At 41.8% G+C, this 12,789-nt stretch overlaps 1 protein-coding gene across 1 annotated transcript; it reads right to left on the bottom strand.

The window, feature by feature from the left end:
* Positions 1-305: 305 nt before the first annotated feature.
* On the bottom strand, positions 306-11,607 carry diablob (diablo, IAP-binding mitochondrial protein b). The gene is made up of 6 exons (XM_084177699.1): positions 11,563-11,607; positions 11,120-11,252; positions 10,636-10,761; positions 4,229-4,339; positions 3,916-4,012; positions 306-3,041 (listed from the first exon to the last, which is right to left on the bottom strand). Exons 1-6 carry the CDS (start codon positions 11,601-11,603, stop codon positions 2,848-2,850), a joined length of 702 nt encoding a protein of 233 aa, XP_084033825.1. The 5' UTR covers positions 11,604-11,607; the 3' UTR covers positions 306-2,847.
* Positions 11,608-12,789: the final 1,182 nt, after the last annotated feature.

Genomic DNA, 12,789 nt, shown 5'->3' with positions numbered 1-12,789 from the left:
ATTTTACTCAGCTTTTCCCATGAAGGCTAAACCCTTATAGAATCACGGTAAGAAATTTCCATGGATTTAGTGCCTTAAAGTGATAGTTTACCCCAGATTCAAAGGGTCAGACGTTTTCAAACTTCAACAGCGCTCTAATATCAAGATGAGTTCACACCCCAGACCATCAAGTTGTACAATTCAATGAATGGGAAAGATAGGCACCATTTGAAAAAGAGAAATTCTGACTGAGCAAGAGACAGATCACTCTAACGCGAGTACATTTTAATAAAACCACCATAAAGTTGAGCATTCATTCACTAGAGTCTGGATTTCCGCTCACATTGAGTATCTTTATTCCTCCCAAGCTTGCACCTCATCATGCATGAGTAGATGACTAAAATGTAAAATGTAGATTCGGAGTCGAGAGCTGCACAGCAAGGATCATACATGAACCTACAGAGACATCTTCTGGCCATAGCCTGATTCAGACTTGAGATAAGAATACTTAACATGGACTTAGGTCAACATTTATTGACTTAAGTTAATGTTAAATCAACTTATCTCAAGGCCCTAAGTGCATAAGAAATGTAAGCGTTTCCGCCCAGACCAAACCCTACGCTATTCTACTGGCACGTTACATACTAGTAAGACAATCAGAAATCAACCTTTTTTACTTGCATTTAAAGTGACAACATAACTGATACAGTGAGGGAAAAAAGTATTTGATCCCCTGCTGATTTTGTACGTTTGCCCACTGACAAAGAAATGATCAGTCTATAGTTTTAATGGTAGGTTTATTTGAACAGTGAGAGACAGAATAACAACAAGAAAATCCAGAAAAACACATGTCAAAAATGTTATAAATTGATTTGCATTTTAATGAGGGAAATAAGTATTTGACCCCCTCTCAATCAGAAAGATTTCTGGCTCCCAGGTGTCTTTTATACAGGTAACGAGCTGAGATTAGGAGCACACTCTTAAAGGGAGTGCTCCTAATCTCAGCTTGTTACCTGTATAAAAGACACATGTCCACAGAAGAAATCAATCAATCAATCAGATTCCAAACTCTCCACCATGGCCAAGACCAAAGAGCTCTCCAAGGATGTCAGGGACATGATTGTAGACCTACACAAGGCTGGAATGGGCTACAAGACCATCGCCAAGCAGCTTGGCGAGAATGTGACAACAGTTGGTGTGATTATTCGCAAATGGAAGAAACACAAAATAACTGTCAATCTCCCTCGGCCTGGGGCTCCATGCAAGATCTCACCTCGTGGAGTTGCAATGATCATGAGAACGGTGAGGAATCAGCCCAGAACTACACAGGAGGATCTTGTCAATGATCTCAAGGCAGCTGGGCCCATAGTCACCAAGAAAACAATTGGTAACACACTACAACTTGAAGGACTGAAATCCTGCAGCGCCCGCAAGGTCCCCCTGCTCAAGAAAGCACATATACATGCCCGTCTGAAGTTTGCCAATGAACATCTGAATGATTCAGAGGAGAAATGGGTGAAAGTATTGTGGTCAGGTGAGACCAAAATGGAGCTCTTTGGCATCAACTCAACTCGCTGTGTTTGGAGGAGAAGGAATGCTGCCTATGACCCCATGAACACCATCTCCAGTCAAACATGGAGATGGAACCATTATGCTTTGGGGGTGTTTTTCTGCTAAGGGGACAGGACAACTTCACCGCATCAAAGGGACGATGGACGGGGCCATGTACCGTCAAATCTTGGGTGAGAACCTCCTTCCCTCAGCCAGGGCATTGAAAATGGGTCGTAGATGGGTATTCCAGCATGACAATGACCCAAAACACACAGCCAAGTCAACAAAGGAGTGGCTCAAGAAGAAGCACATTAAGGTCCTGGAGTGGCCTAGCCAGTCTCCAGACCTTAATCCCATAGAAAATCTGTGGAGGGAGCTGAAGGTTTGAGTTGCCAACCGTCAGCCTCAAAACCTTAATGACTTGGAGAAGATCTGCAAAGAGGAGTGGGACAAAATCCCTCCTGAGATGTGTGCAAATCTGGTGGCCAACTACAAGAAACGTCTGACCTCTGTGATTGCCAACAAGGGTTTTGCCACCAAGTACTAAGTCATGTTTTGCAGAGGGGTAAAATATTTATTTCCCTCATTAAAATGCAAATCAATTTATAACATTTTTGACATGCGTTTTTCTGGATTTTTTTGTTGTTATTCTTTTTATATTCTGTCTCTCACTGTTCAAATAAACCTACCATTAAAATTATAGACTGCCCACTGACAAAGAAATGATCAAATATACAAAATCAGCAGGGGATCAAATACTTTTTCCCCCTCACTGTATACACAAACAAGATCAGACTGCAATGAAAAATGTCACATGCACCTTTTTGCTACCTTTAGAGTCATAATAATACTTGTATTTTCAGCACTTAACCCTCATAAATGAAAGTATCTACCTGCATTTTAATACATTATCTAAAAAAGACAGCAATGAAGCTGTAATCTCAAATTGCACTTCTCTGCTTAAATGCACACAAACACACGACAGCAGTATATTCACATTAGCAGTATAATAATAATAATAATAATATTTAATTTGTAGAGCGCATTTCCCACACTCCATGCAAAGTATAGGACCTACGATTTGGTTCCCATGATTGAGTCAAAACTTTTTATATCAATAACTGATCAATAGCCATACCAAGAAAATCCCCTCTGCTCTAAATTCAAATCATTAGAGGTGTTTCCCACTAGGCCTCCATACAGGCAGCATCCATGTACAGTCCATGTGGCCTAGTACAGTCACATCACACAAACAGAATAAAGTGGACAAGACTGTAAATGGTTCAAAGGTGTGGGAATGGCTGTAATAAACTTGAGTTAGTCCTCTCGCAGATATGCCTCAGGGATGTCTTCTTCCTCCATGGCAGCAGGTAGCTTGATCCTTTGGCTGTCCTCTGCATTGGACTCCTTTAGGTTCTTCTCTGCCTCCATAGAGAGCTGTCTGATCTGATCAACATGAGACTGCGCCACCTGGAGGCTGGTCTGTGCTGTCACAGACGCCTGGTCGGCACCTGAAAACACACACAGTCTACAACCAAGGTCCAAAACTGACACAGAAGGTGGACACTCATTGTCTAGGTTCTCTATTCCCGCCCCCAATGAAATAATGACCTATCAGGAGCATCAGAATATAGTAGTAGGCCTATACTTCATTCAAACCTTTCATCTTAAAATACAAAATAATATATGTGTGCATTTGAAATAACTGACTACATTTTCATTTGATAAAAATGATAAATGATATAACTCATCACAATTGACTAAGAAACTACTATACATTACTGACAAATTATAATTAAAAGACACAAATTGGAATCTAAATTAATATTTTTCCATTCATACAACATGTAGGGTAAATTACCACAGTAGATTTTCCATGGTAAATGAGGAAATACTTTATTTCAGGTTGTACGGAATGATTGTCAAATAGTTAAAATCACCCTTAGTCTGTTCAAAAAGTAGGATTTGTTCCAATGATAATACCCACAAGAGCGCAAAAACATCTTGAAAAATGTTGACAGCAATCAGGAATACAATAACCTCGACATCCGCTTTAGGGAGTTGTAAATCGGTGGCCAAAGGTTGCAATTGATATCAGCTGTGCAGGTAATTTTAGCACGTGTTAATGGTTTAACGAGAGATTACCAATGTTCCTTGCAATAGACCCAGAAGCACTGGTAGGTAGCCGGGTCCCAGATCTGTTTGTGCCATCATGTCATGTTTGGCATGACAAGGAGTGGCAAGAAGTGGAATGAGAGCACAAACAGACTGGTACCCAGGCTAACTAGTAGGAGTATAGACGGTTCAACCTGAAGTTAACATAAAAATCCTAACAAATCTACTCTATATCATCCAATGTGGGAGTAGGTACATAGGATACAGTACCTGCGTTGTATGCTGTTTCAGCTGCCAGTTTGGAGAGGTTGATGGCCATCATCCAGTTAGACTCAAACCTCTTACAGTCCTCCCTCAAATCACTCACCTAGACAAAGACAGCAAGAGATGGGACAAGGACAGGACTTGAGTTATTCATCCGGTAAAAATAAATACATACAAAACTGTATCTTGTTTTCCATTTATGTGATGTTAAATGAACAAATACAGTGAGTGAATGTTGACAGGGAATAGTCTAAGCTAATGAGGCAGGCCTGAGTAGTGCATGACCTTTGACCTCTGAAACCACTCTGTTGACACCTACCTCCTGGCGCTGGCGAACGATCACTTGCCACACAGAGTCCTCCTCCGCAGGGGTCAGCTTGCTGACTGAGGCAACATAGTGCTTGTGTATGGTCATCAGTGTATGTATAGTCTAGAGAGAAAATGTAAACATTAGCTAGCTGGATAACAGACACACACAAACTTACAAAACAAACCAACACTGACACATGCAAGTACATACTGTGTGTGTACACAAGTGTAGAGTGTTCCTCTGTAGCTCAATTGGTAGAGCATGGCGCTTGTAACGCCAGGGTAGTGGGTTCGATCCCCGGGACCACCCATACGTAAAAATTTATGCGCACATGACTGTAAGTCGCTTTGGATAAAAGCGTCTGCTAAATGGCATATTATTTTATTATTTAGTGTACTAAAGTGAACGCTGCTGTGATGTCATACACTGCTCGTGTAGCTAAAGTAGGGTTATCTGTGTTTGTGTGTCAAACCTAAGATAAAGCCACAGACTCCCCTGTCACAACACTGCCACAAATACATTTCAGAGTTTATGGATGGACAGTAGAATGAATCCACCGTAAAAGCTGAGTAGAGGAGAGTGGGGTCAGTTGAGCCACCCCTTGTTTCTAGGAAACGATACACAAAATCAATCATGTGACCACATATTTAGGAAGAGGTCCTCAATTCATGAGTCTGTGAAGGAAGAAACCACATGGAACAAAGTGGTAAGCAAGATATATATATATATATATATATATATACACACTGCTCAAAAAAATAAAGGGAACACTTAAACAACACAATGCAACTCCAAGTCAATCACACTTCTGTGAAATCAAACTGTCCACTTAGGAAGCAACACTGATTGACAATCAATTTCACATGTTGTTGTGCAAATGGAATAGACAACAGGTGGAAATTATAGGCAATTAGCAAGACACCCCCAATAAAGGACTGGTTTTGCAGGTGGTGACCACAGACCACTTCTCAGTTCCTATGCTTACTGGCTGATGTTTTGGTCACTTTTGAATGCTGGCGGTGCTTTCACTCTAGTGGTAGCATGAGACGGAGTTTACAACCCACACAAGTGGCTCAGGTAGTGCAGCTCATCCAGGATGGCACATCAATGCGAGCTGTGGCAAGAAGGTTTGCTGTGTCTGTCAGCGTAGTGTCCAGAGCATGGAGGCGCTACCAGGAGACAGGCCAGTACATCAGGAGACATGGAGGAGGCCGTAGGAGGGGAACAACCCAGCAGCAGGACTGCTACCTCCACCTTTGTGCAAGGAGGAGCAGGAGGAGCACTGCCAGAGCCCTGCAAAATGACCTCCAGCAGGCCACAAATGTGCATGTGTCTGCTCAAACGTTCAGAAACAGACTCCATGAGGGTGGTATGAGGGCCCGACGTCCACAGGTGGGGGTTGTGCTTACAGCCCAACACCGTGCAGGACGTTTGGCATTTGCCAGAGAACACCAAGATTGGCAGATGAAAGCAGGTTCACACTGAGCACATGTGACAGACGTGACAGTCTGGAGACGCCGTGGAGAACGTTCTGCTGCCTGCAACATCCTCCAGCATGACCGGTTTGGCGGTGGGTCAGTCATGGTGTGGGGTGGCATTTCTTTGGGGGGCCGCACAGCCCTCCATGTGCTCGCCAGAGGTAGCCTGACTGCCATTAGGTACCGAGATGAGATCCTCAGACCCCTTGTGAGACCATATGCTGGTGCGGTTGGCCCTGGGTTCCTCCTAATGCAAGACAATGCTAGACCTCATGTGGCTGGAGTGTGTCAGCAGTTCCTGCAAGAGGAAGGCATTGATGCTATGGACTGGCCCGCCCGTTCCCCAGACCTGAATCCAATTGAGCCCATCTGGGACATCATGTCTCGCTCCATCCACCAACACCACGTTGCACCACAGACTGTCCAGGAGTTGGCGGATGCTTTAGTCCAGGTCTGGGAGGAGATCCCTCAGGAGACCATCCGCCACCTCATCAGGAGCATGCCCAGGCGTTGTAGGGAGGTCATACAGGCACGTGGAGGCCACACACACTACTGAGCCTCATTTTGACAAAGTTGGATCAGCCTGTAGTGTGGTTTTCCACTTTAATTTTGAGGGTGACTCCAAATCCAGACCTCCATGGTTTGATAAATTTGATTTCCATTGATAATTTTTGTGTGATTTTGTTGTCAGCACATTCAACTATGTAAAGAAAAAAGTATTTAATACGATTATTTCATTCATTCAGATCTAGGATGTGTTGTTTAAGTGTTCCCTTTATTTTTTTGAGCAGTATATATATATATATATATATATATATATATATATATATATATATATATATATATATATATATATATATATATATATATATATATATATATATATATATATATATATATATATATATATATATACACACACACACACATACAAAAGTATGTGGACACCGCTTCAAATGAGTGTATTTGGCTAGTTCAGCCACACCTGTTGCTGTCAGGTATTTAAAATTGAGCACACAGCCATGCAATCTCCATAGACAAACATTGGCAGTAGAATGGCCTTACCGAAGAGCTCAGTGACTTCCAACGTGGCACCATTATAGGATGCCATCTTTCCAACAAGTCAGTTCTTCAAATGTCTGCCCTGCTAGAGCTGCCCCGGTCAACTGTAAGTGCTGTTATTGTGAAGTGGAAACGCCTAGGAGCAACAACAACTCAGCCGCAAAGTGTACATTCTTCGTGTTCTGAGAGGTCTGCCATCTTATGTTCCGTGATTCTAGAAGCAAAAGCACTAGTTTAGAACGCCGACATATACTGAAATGGGACAATATTAGAAGTTCAGATTCATAAGCTACAGGCAGAGTGGGACCCACGAGTGCTGATGCGCATAAAAATAATCTGTCCTCTGTTGCAACACTCACTACAGAGTTCCAAACTGCCTCTGGAAGCAACATCAGCACAATCATAGTTTGTCGGGAGCTTTATGAAATGGGTTTCCATGGCCAAGCAGCCGCACACAAGCCTAAGATCACCGTGCGCAATGCCAAGCGTCGACGGGAGTGGTGTAAAGCTCACCGCCATTGGACTCTGGAGCAGTGGAAATATGTTCTCTGGTGTGATGAGTCACACTTCACCATCTGGCAGTCCGATGGACGAATCTGGGTTTGGCGGATGCCCGGAGAACGCTACCTGCCCCAATGCATAGTGCCAACTGTAAAGTTTGGTGGAGGAGGAATAATGGTCTGGGGCTGTTTTCATGGTTCGGGCTAGGCCCCTTAGTTCCAGTGAAGGGAAATCTTAACGCTACAGCATACAATTACATTCTAGATGATTCTGTGCTTGGGGAAGGCCCTTACCTGTTTCAGCATGACAATGCCCCCATGCACAAAGCAAGGTCCATACAGAAATGGTTTGTCGAGATCGGTGTGGAAGAACTTGACTGGCCTGCACAGAGACCTGACCTCAACCCAATCGAACACCTTTGGGATGAATTGGAATGCCGACTGCGAGCCAGGCCTAATCGCCCAACATCAGTGCCCAAACTCACTAATGCTGGTGGCTGAATGGAAGCAGCAAAGTCACTGCAGCAATGTTCCAACATCTAGTGGAAAGCCTTCCCAGAAGAGTGGAGGATGTTATAGCAGCAAAGGGCGGACCAACTCCATATTAATGCCCATGATTTTGGAATGAGATGGTTGACGAGCAGGTGTCCGCATATTTTTGGTCATGTAGTGTATGTCCAAAAAACCAAACAGATTTTCACAAAGTCAAATTAATGTATTGTGTCATAGGTTTCATGATGCTTGTATCTAAACCAAAGTAGATCGTTTTCTACATCGTGGTCTTTATAAGCTACAATATGAGGTCCTAAACCTAGCATGAAAGTGCATCCTTGTAGCTGTGTGGGCTAATATAGTCAAAACGTTTGCCTTGGGGTAAGTTGAGCCAACAGCCACCATACCCCATACAAATGATTATATTTTGTCTGTTTTATACATAATATGCATAGTATCTTTGCAATGTGTCATACATATGAACTCAATATTTGCATTGTTACAGAGCAAACATCATTGTATACAGAAGTAAAACAAGCAGGGGTCTAGCCCCCCTTGAGGTTCTTGAGAGAGCAGCCAAGGAAGTGAGTGAAGAGAAGAAGTCCATTTGAGCAGCAGCAAGAGATTTTTTTTTTTTACTGAATGACACTGAAGAGATAAATTCACTAAAAAACAAACTAACATGTACTTTGTGAAAGAGAGGCTATGACAGAGTAGCAGAGGCACACAAGGTCTTATCTGATGGCATGGAGTCTGAGCTTGCTAATCATATCAAGAATCTCGCAGACCAGTTTCATGGGCTTAGTAGCCTCAAATGCAGAGAACTTTCCTATGAATTGGCACATCGAATCAACATTCCTGTCCCAGACAACTGGCCAAGAAATGTAAGGGTAAGTGATATTGAACAGCGAGAGATCTGTATCTGAATGTAGGCATACATTTAAGCTATACAATATATCACACCCCCATTCCATGAATTAAACTGACCCACCAGCACCATCACCTACTTACCTCAAGGCGGCTCAACTTACCCTGTCCCTATGCTCAACTTACCCATTACCTGGACAAGCTATGTTTTCAAAACGTATGTTACCATGAATTCTGATTCTTTCTAAGGATACACAACATCCTGATATATATAATAGATATCTTTAATAGAAAGAATACTATACTTTCCTTGACGTAGTGATGCTGAATGTAAATAGCTCAGCATACCCTACTCTCCCCTACTACAGTTAAGTATGCTGAATACTGGCCTATATGAGAAACACTTTAGTGACATATTTAGGATGTTAGTTGACACAACAAACAATGGACGCTATGCAAGAATTCTACAAAAAAACGAAATGTCAATGTGATCATTAAAATACAAAAACATCATTTGAAAACAATGTGGCAGTGGTCCTCTGTAGCTCAGCTGGTAGAGCACGGAGCTTGTAACGCCAGGGTAGTGGGTTCGATCCCCGGGACCACCCATACACAAAAAAATGTATGCACTCATGACTGTAAGTCGCTTTGGATAAAAGCGTCTGCTAAATGGCATATTATTATTACTACCATGACTAAAAATCCCAATACTATACATTATGATATTTACACGACATGAGCCCAAATGTAAAGCAAGTGCCGCGCTAAGGACGTTCAAATTTGTTTTGTGAAACCCGCGAAATCGGTGCGAACATATTTGCTCTTTGCAAGGGTATTCCTCAACCTGTCAGAGTAAGATGGATGTGACATTGTATTGCCAAGAAGGATGGGAATGTCCTGAGGGTGTTTCACAGTCATTGGATGTCTTTTGACTGAAATATAAGGTCAAATGTGTTTTCTTCACTTCTGTCATTGATGTTTTCAGAGATGTATAGGTTGTCATGGATTGGTCCAAATTCACCTTTCGCCACCCCCATTTCCATGACGAGTGCTAGCTTGCTAACTGTGTGGGAGTGCCTGACACCGTTCGCGGAGGCAACGAGCCGGGCAAGAGGCAGCACTGCGTGGCATTGGCTCTATTGTGCCAGTGGCTAATTTTGTGATTGATGGTTTATTCTTTCAAGTAAAAACTACCAGAATTCAATGGCTATAGCCCTACAATCAATAAAAACATAGCTAAATAACAGTTAATTGAGCCTTTTGTGTTGAAGTTCAGACTTAGTGAGAAGTGTGCATCTGTTAGGCTGTGTGTGATGGTGTTTGTCTGTGTTGGTGGGGATGCTGTGTGGTGTGTGTATTAAGAAACTAATTTCCATAAAGTAGTACAAAAAGTTGTATTCTAATTTCATAAATTGTTTCAAACTCTCAGGTTTGCATAAAGCATTAAGATTTGTTAATAATATGACCACCCTACCTTAAATTATTGGTCTTAAATTACTGTAAATATGTATTCCATACGGCCTAATTTGTATATGACGTGCCTAATTTGCATAATATAACATTTAAATAAATAAAAATATACTTTAATTTGAATCATCCCTGTTCTACATCAGCCCTGAAAATGTCATAACAATATGACCACGCTATCTTGTGATATTGGACAAAATTTGTTGAATTTAAGAATCCAGACTTGGTGCCATAATTAACTAGGGATTAACATTTACCTGTACGTGACCTTTGTGACTTTTTCTGACAACTTGAAAATATGATCTCAGCTATGGTAAGTCCTATCCTAATGAAATAAAGTGTTCTGTGTTCCCGCAAAGCTTCTGTATAGCATGGAATACAAAGTATATATATATATATATATATATATATATATATATATATATATATATATATATATATATATATATATATATATATATATATATAAAGTTTGTATATATATACAAAGTATATATATATAAAGTTTAATTTTGTCCCCTAACACATGGTAATGTGAAAAAGTGGTTACCTTGACGTACTGTGTGAATGAGTCTACCAGTGCCAGGGTGGTCTGAGAGAGGAAGGTGTTGGTGCTGTCTGTGACCAATGAGGATGCCCTGCGGACCAAGGCCTCATGAGACAGGTTGTCTTGTTTCTAGAAAAGAGGGCATAGAGATGGATGGTTAGTTTACATTTTACATTTACATTTTAGTCATTTAGCAGACGCTCTTATCCAGAGCGACTTACAGGAGCAATTAGGGTTAAGTGCCTTGCTCAAGGGCACATCGACAGATTTTTCACCTAGTTGGCTCGGGGATTAGAACCAGCGACCTTTCGGTTACTGGCACAACGCTCTTAACCACTAAGCTACCTGCCGCCCCAGTTTAGCTAGAGTTTTATTTTTGGTTTAGTTTTCCACTGAATTGGAACATGAAACTGATGAAGGAATCTACAACTGGCTTACTAGGCTGCATGACTAGCTAACTGTATATCATTTAAATGTGTAAAACAACCTGTGAGAAGGGCACTGCACATAGGCCACCAATAGCAGACAGGGATATCCAGTTCTTCCGGATCGTCGTGGGGAATTTCATGACCTGTCGGCGCACCAACGCCCCACTGAGTCTCACTAAGTTTGAGGCATAGCTAAAAGGACAGCGAAAAAAAATGTAAATCACGAAGTGAATTGCCATTTCAAGATACCACAACCTAAGTGTAATGAAGTAGCCACGACAAGAGTAGTTAGCTAAGAACAGTAGCTAAATAATCTGATATATATATAGCTAACGTTAGCTAGGTAGCTCGCTCGAATAGCTAGTTTTTGTTTCGACATATCCAAACGCTAACTAACGTTAACCCATTGGACATACACCGTCCTTACATAGCCTATATATAATTTAGTACGTGAATTGACAAAATTACGTTGACATGATTAGCTAATAGCTCGATAACTTACCTCAGACCAATACAAAACACACCTCTCCTGAACGCCGCCATATTGGTCTGACGCAACAGGAAGTTGTTGTTGTTGCTGTTGCTGCTTCTTCTTCTTCTTCTTCTTCTTCTTCTTCTTCTTCTTATTATTATTATTGGCGATCGCACAAGGATGGAAACAGGATTCCCCAAAATGGAACAAAATACCAAAACATCTTTAAAAAATAAAAAAAATAAAAACAACTTTTCTGAAAAAAACTGAAATAAATATCTGATCCCTACACAGGCTCAAGGGGAACCTGGGAGGGCGGGGTCTTCCGGCGCCAGTACCCCTTGCAAGTCTTCAGGTCCTTAAGTCCCCAAAACGTTTCTGCCGCAGACACAATAATGTCCAGTTTCTTAGATTTCTTTGAGACTTGTGCCGTACAGTTTATAACTGTGGCATTCATTGCCACAAAATCCACCTTCTTAACACACAGGGTATCAGGTAGCTTAGTGGTTAACAGCGTTGTGCCAGTTCTAATCCCTGAGCCGACTAGGTGAAAAATCTGTCGATGTGCCCTTGAGCAAGGCACCCTAATTGCTCCTGTAAGTCGCTCTGGATAAGAGCGTCTGCTAAATGACTAAAAATGTAAAAATGTATATTTTGAGTGGCAGCAAACATTTACTACCTTATCTTCACTAGCATCATTTGTTTTCGCAATTATTTTAAATTGCCTCCGCATAGGAGATTCGATTGACCACTAACTTTTGCCACCTTAATCGCCTTCACCCTTACAGGGCATTCCAGGAACTCGGGATCATGATCCCCACCACAATTGCAACACCGTCGTCCTTCTGCACACCGTTCTTCAATATACTCTGTCCGTCTGCACACTTGAAACATGGCCAAATCCTTTACAATTCTTACACTGCAATGGTTTGGGGACCAAAGCTCTTACAGCGTATTTTACATAACCAAGCTTCACATGCGTAGGTATTTGCTCTTTATCAAAAAACAACTGGACTGACAGACTTTCTTATTTTTCTCCATTCACCCAGCGGGTCAGAAGCCGGGCGCCAACCACACCAGGAATTATCTTCAGGGATTCAACCTGAACATCCGTTGTCACCCCTGAGATGACTCCTTTGATGGGTGCTCTACTCCGAAGTTCAAAACACAAAACTTCTGTTGTACGGATTCTTTTGAGGCTCACTGAAATCTTCCTCTGTTCTTCAGAAATACAATTAATCAAAATAAGACCACTCC

Source organism: Coregonus lavaretus (genome assembly GCF_964263955.1).
Source record: "Coregonus lavaretus genome assembly, chromosome: 15".
In the NCBI taxonomy this organism is placed as follows: domain Eukaryota; kingdom Metazoa; phylum Chordata; class Actinopteri; order Salmoniformes; family Salmonidae; genus Coregonus; species Coregonus lavaretus.
Note: the sequence above shows the minus strand (reverse complement) of the source record. Positions and strands in the feature narration are given on the sequence as shown.

What these genes read in the sequence shown, in the direction of transcription:
- diablob (XM_084177699.1), bottom strand. Translation starts at nt 11,603, where the DNA reads ATGGCGGCGTTCAGGAGAGGTGTGTTTTGTATTGGTCTGAG. An exon ending in GTGCAGTGCCCTTCTCACAG is followed by an intron (nt 10,762 to 11,119) that starts GTTGTTTTACAC and finishes CCTCTTTTCTAG; the next exon opens with AAACAAGACAACCTGTCTCA. An exon ending in TGAAACAGCATACAACGCAG is followed by an intron (nt 3,042 to 3,915) that starts GTACTGTATCCT and finishes GTGTGTTTTCAG; the next exon opens with GTGCCGACCAGGCGTCTGTG.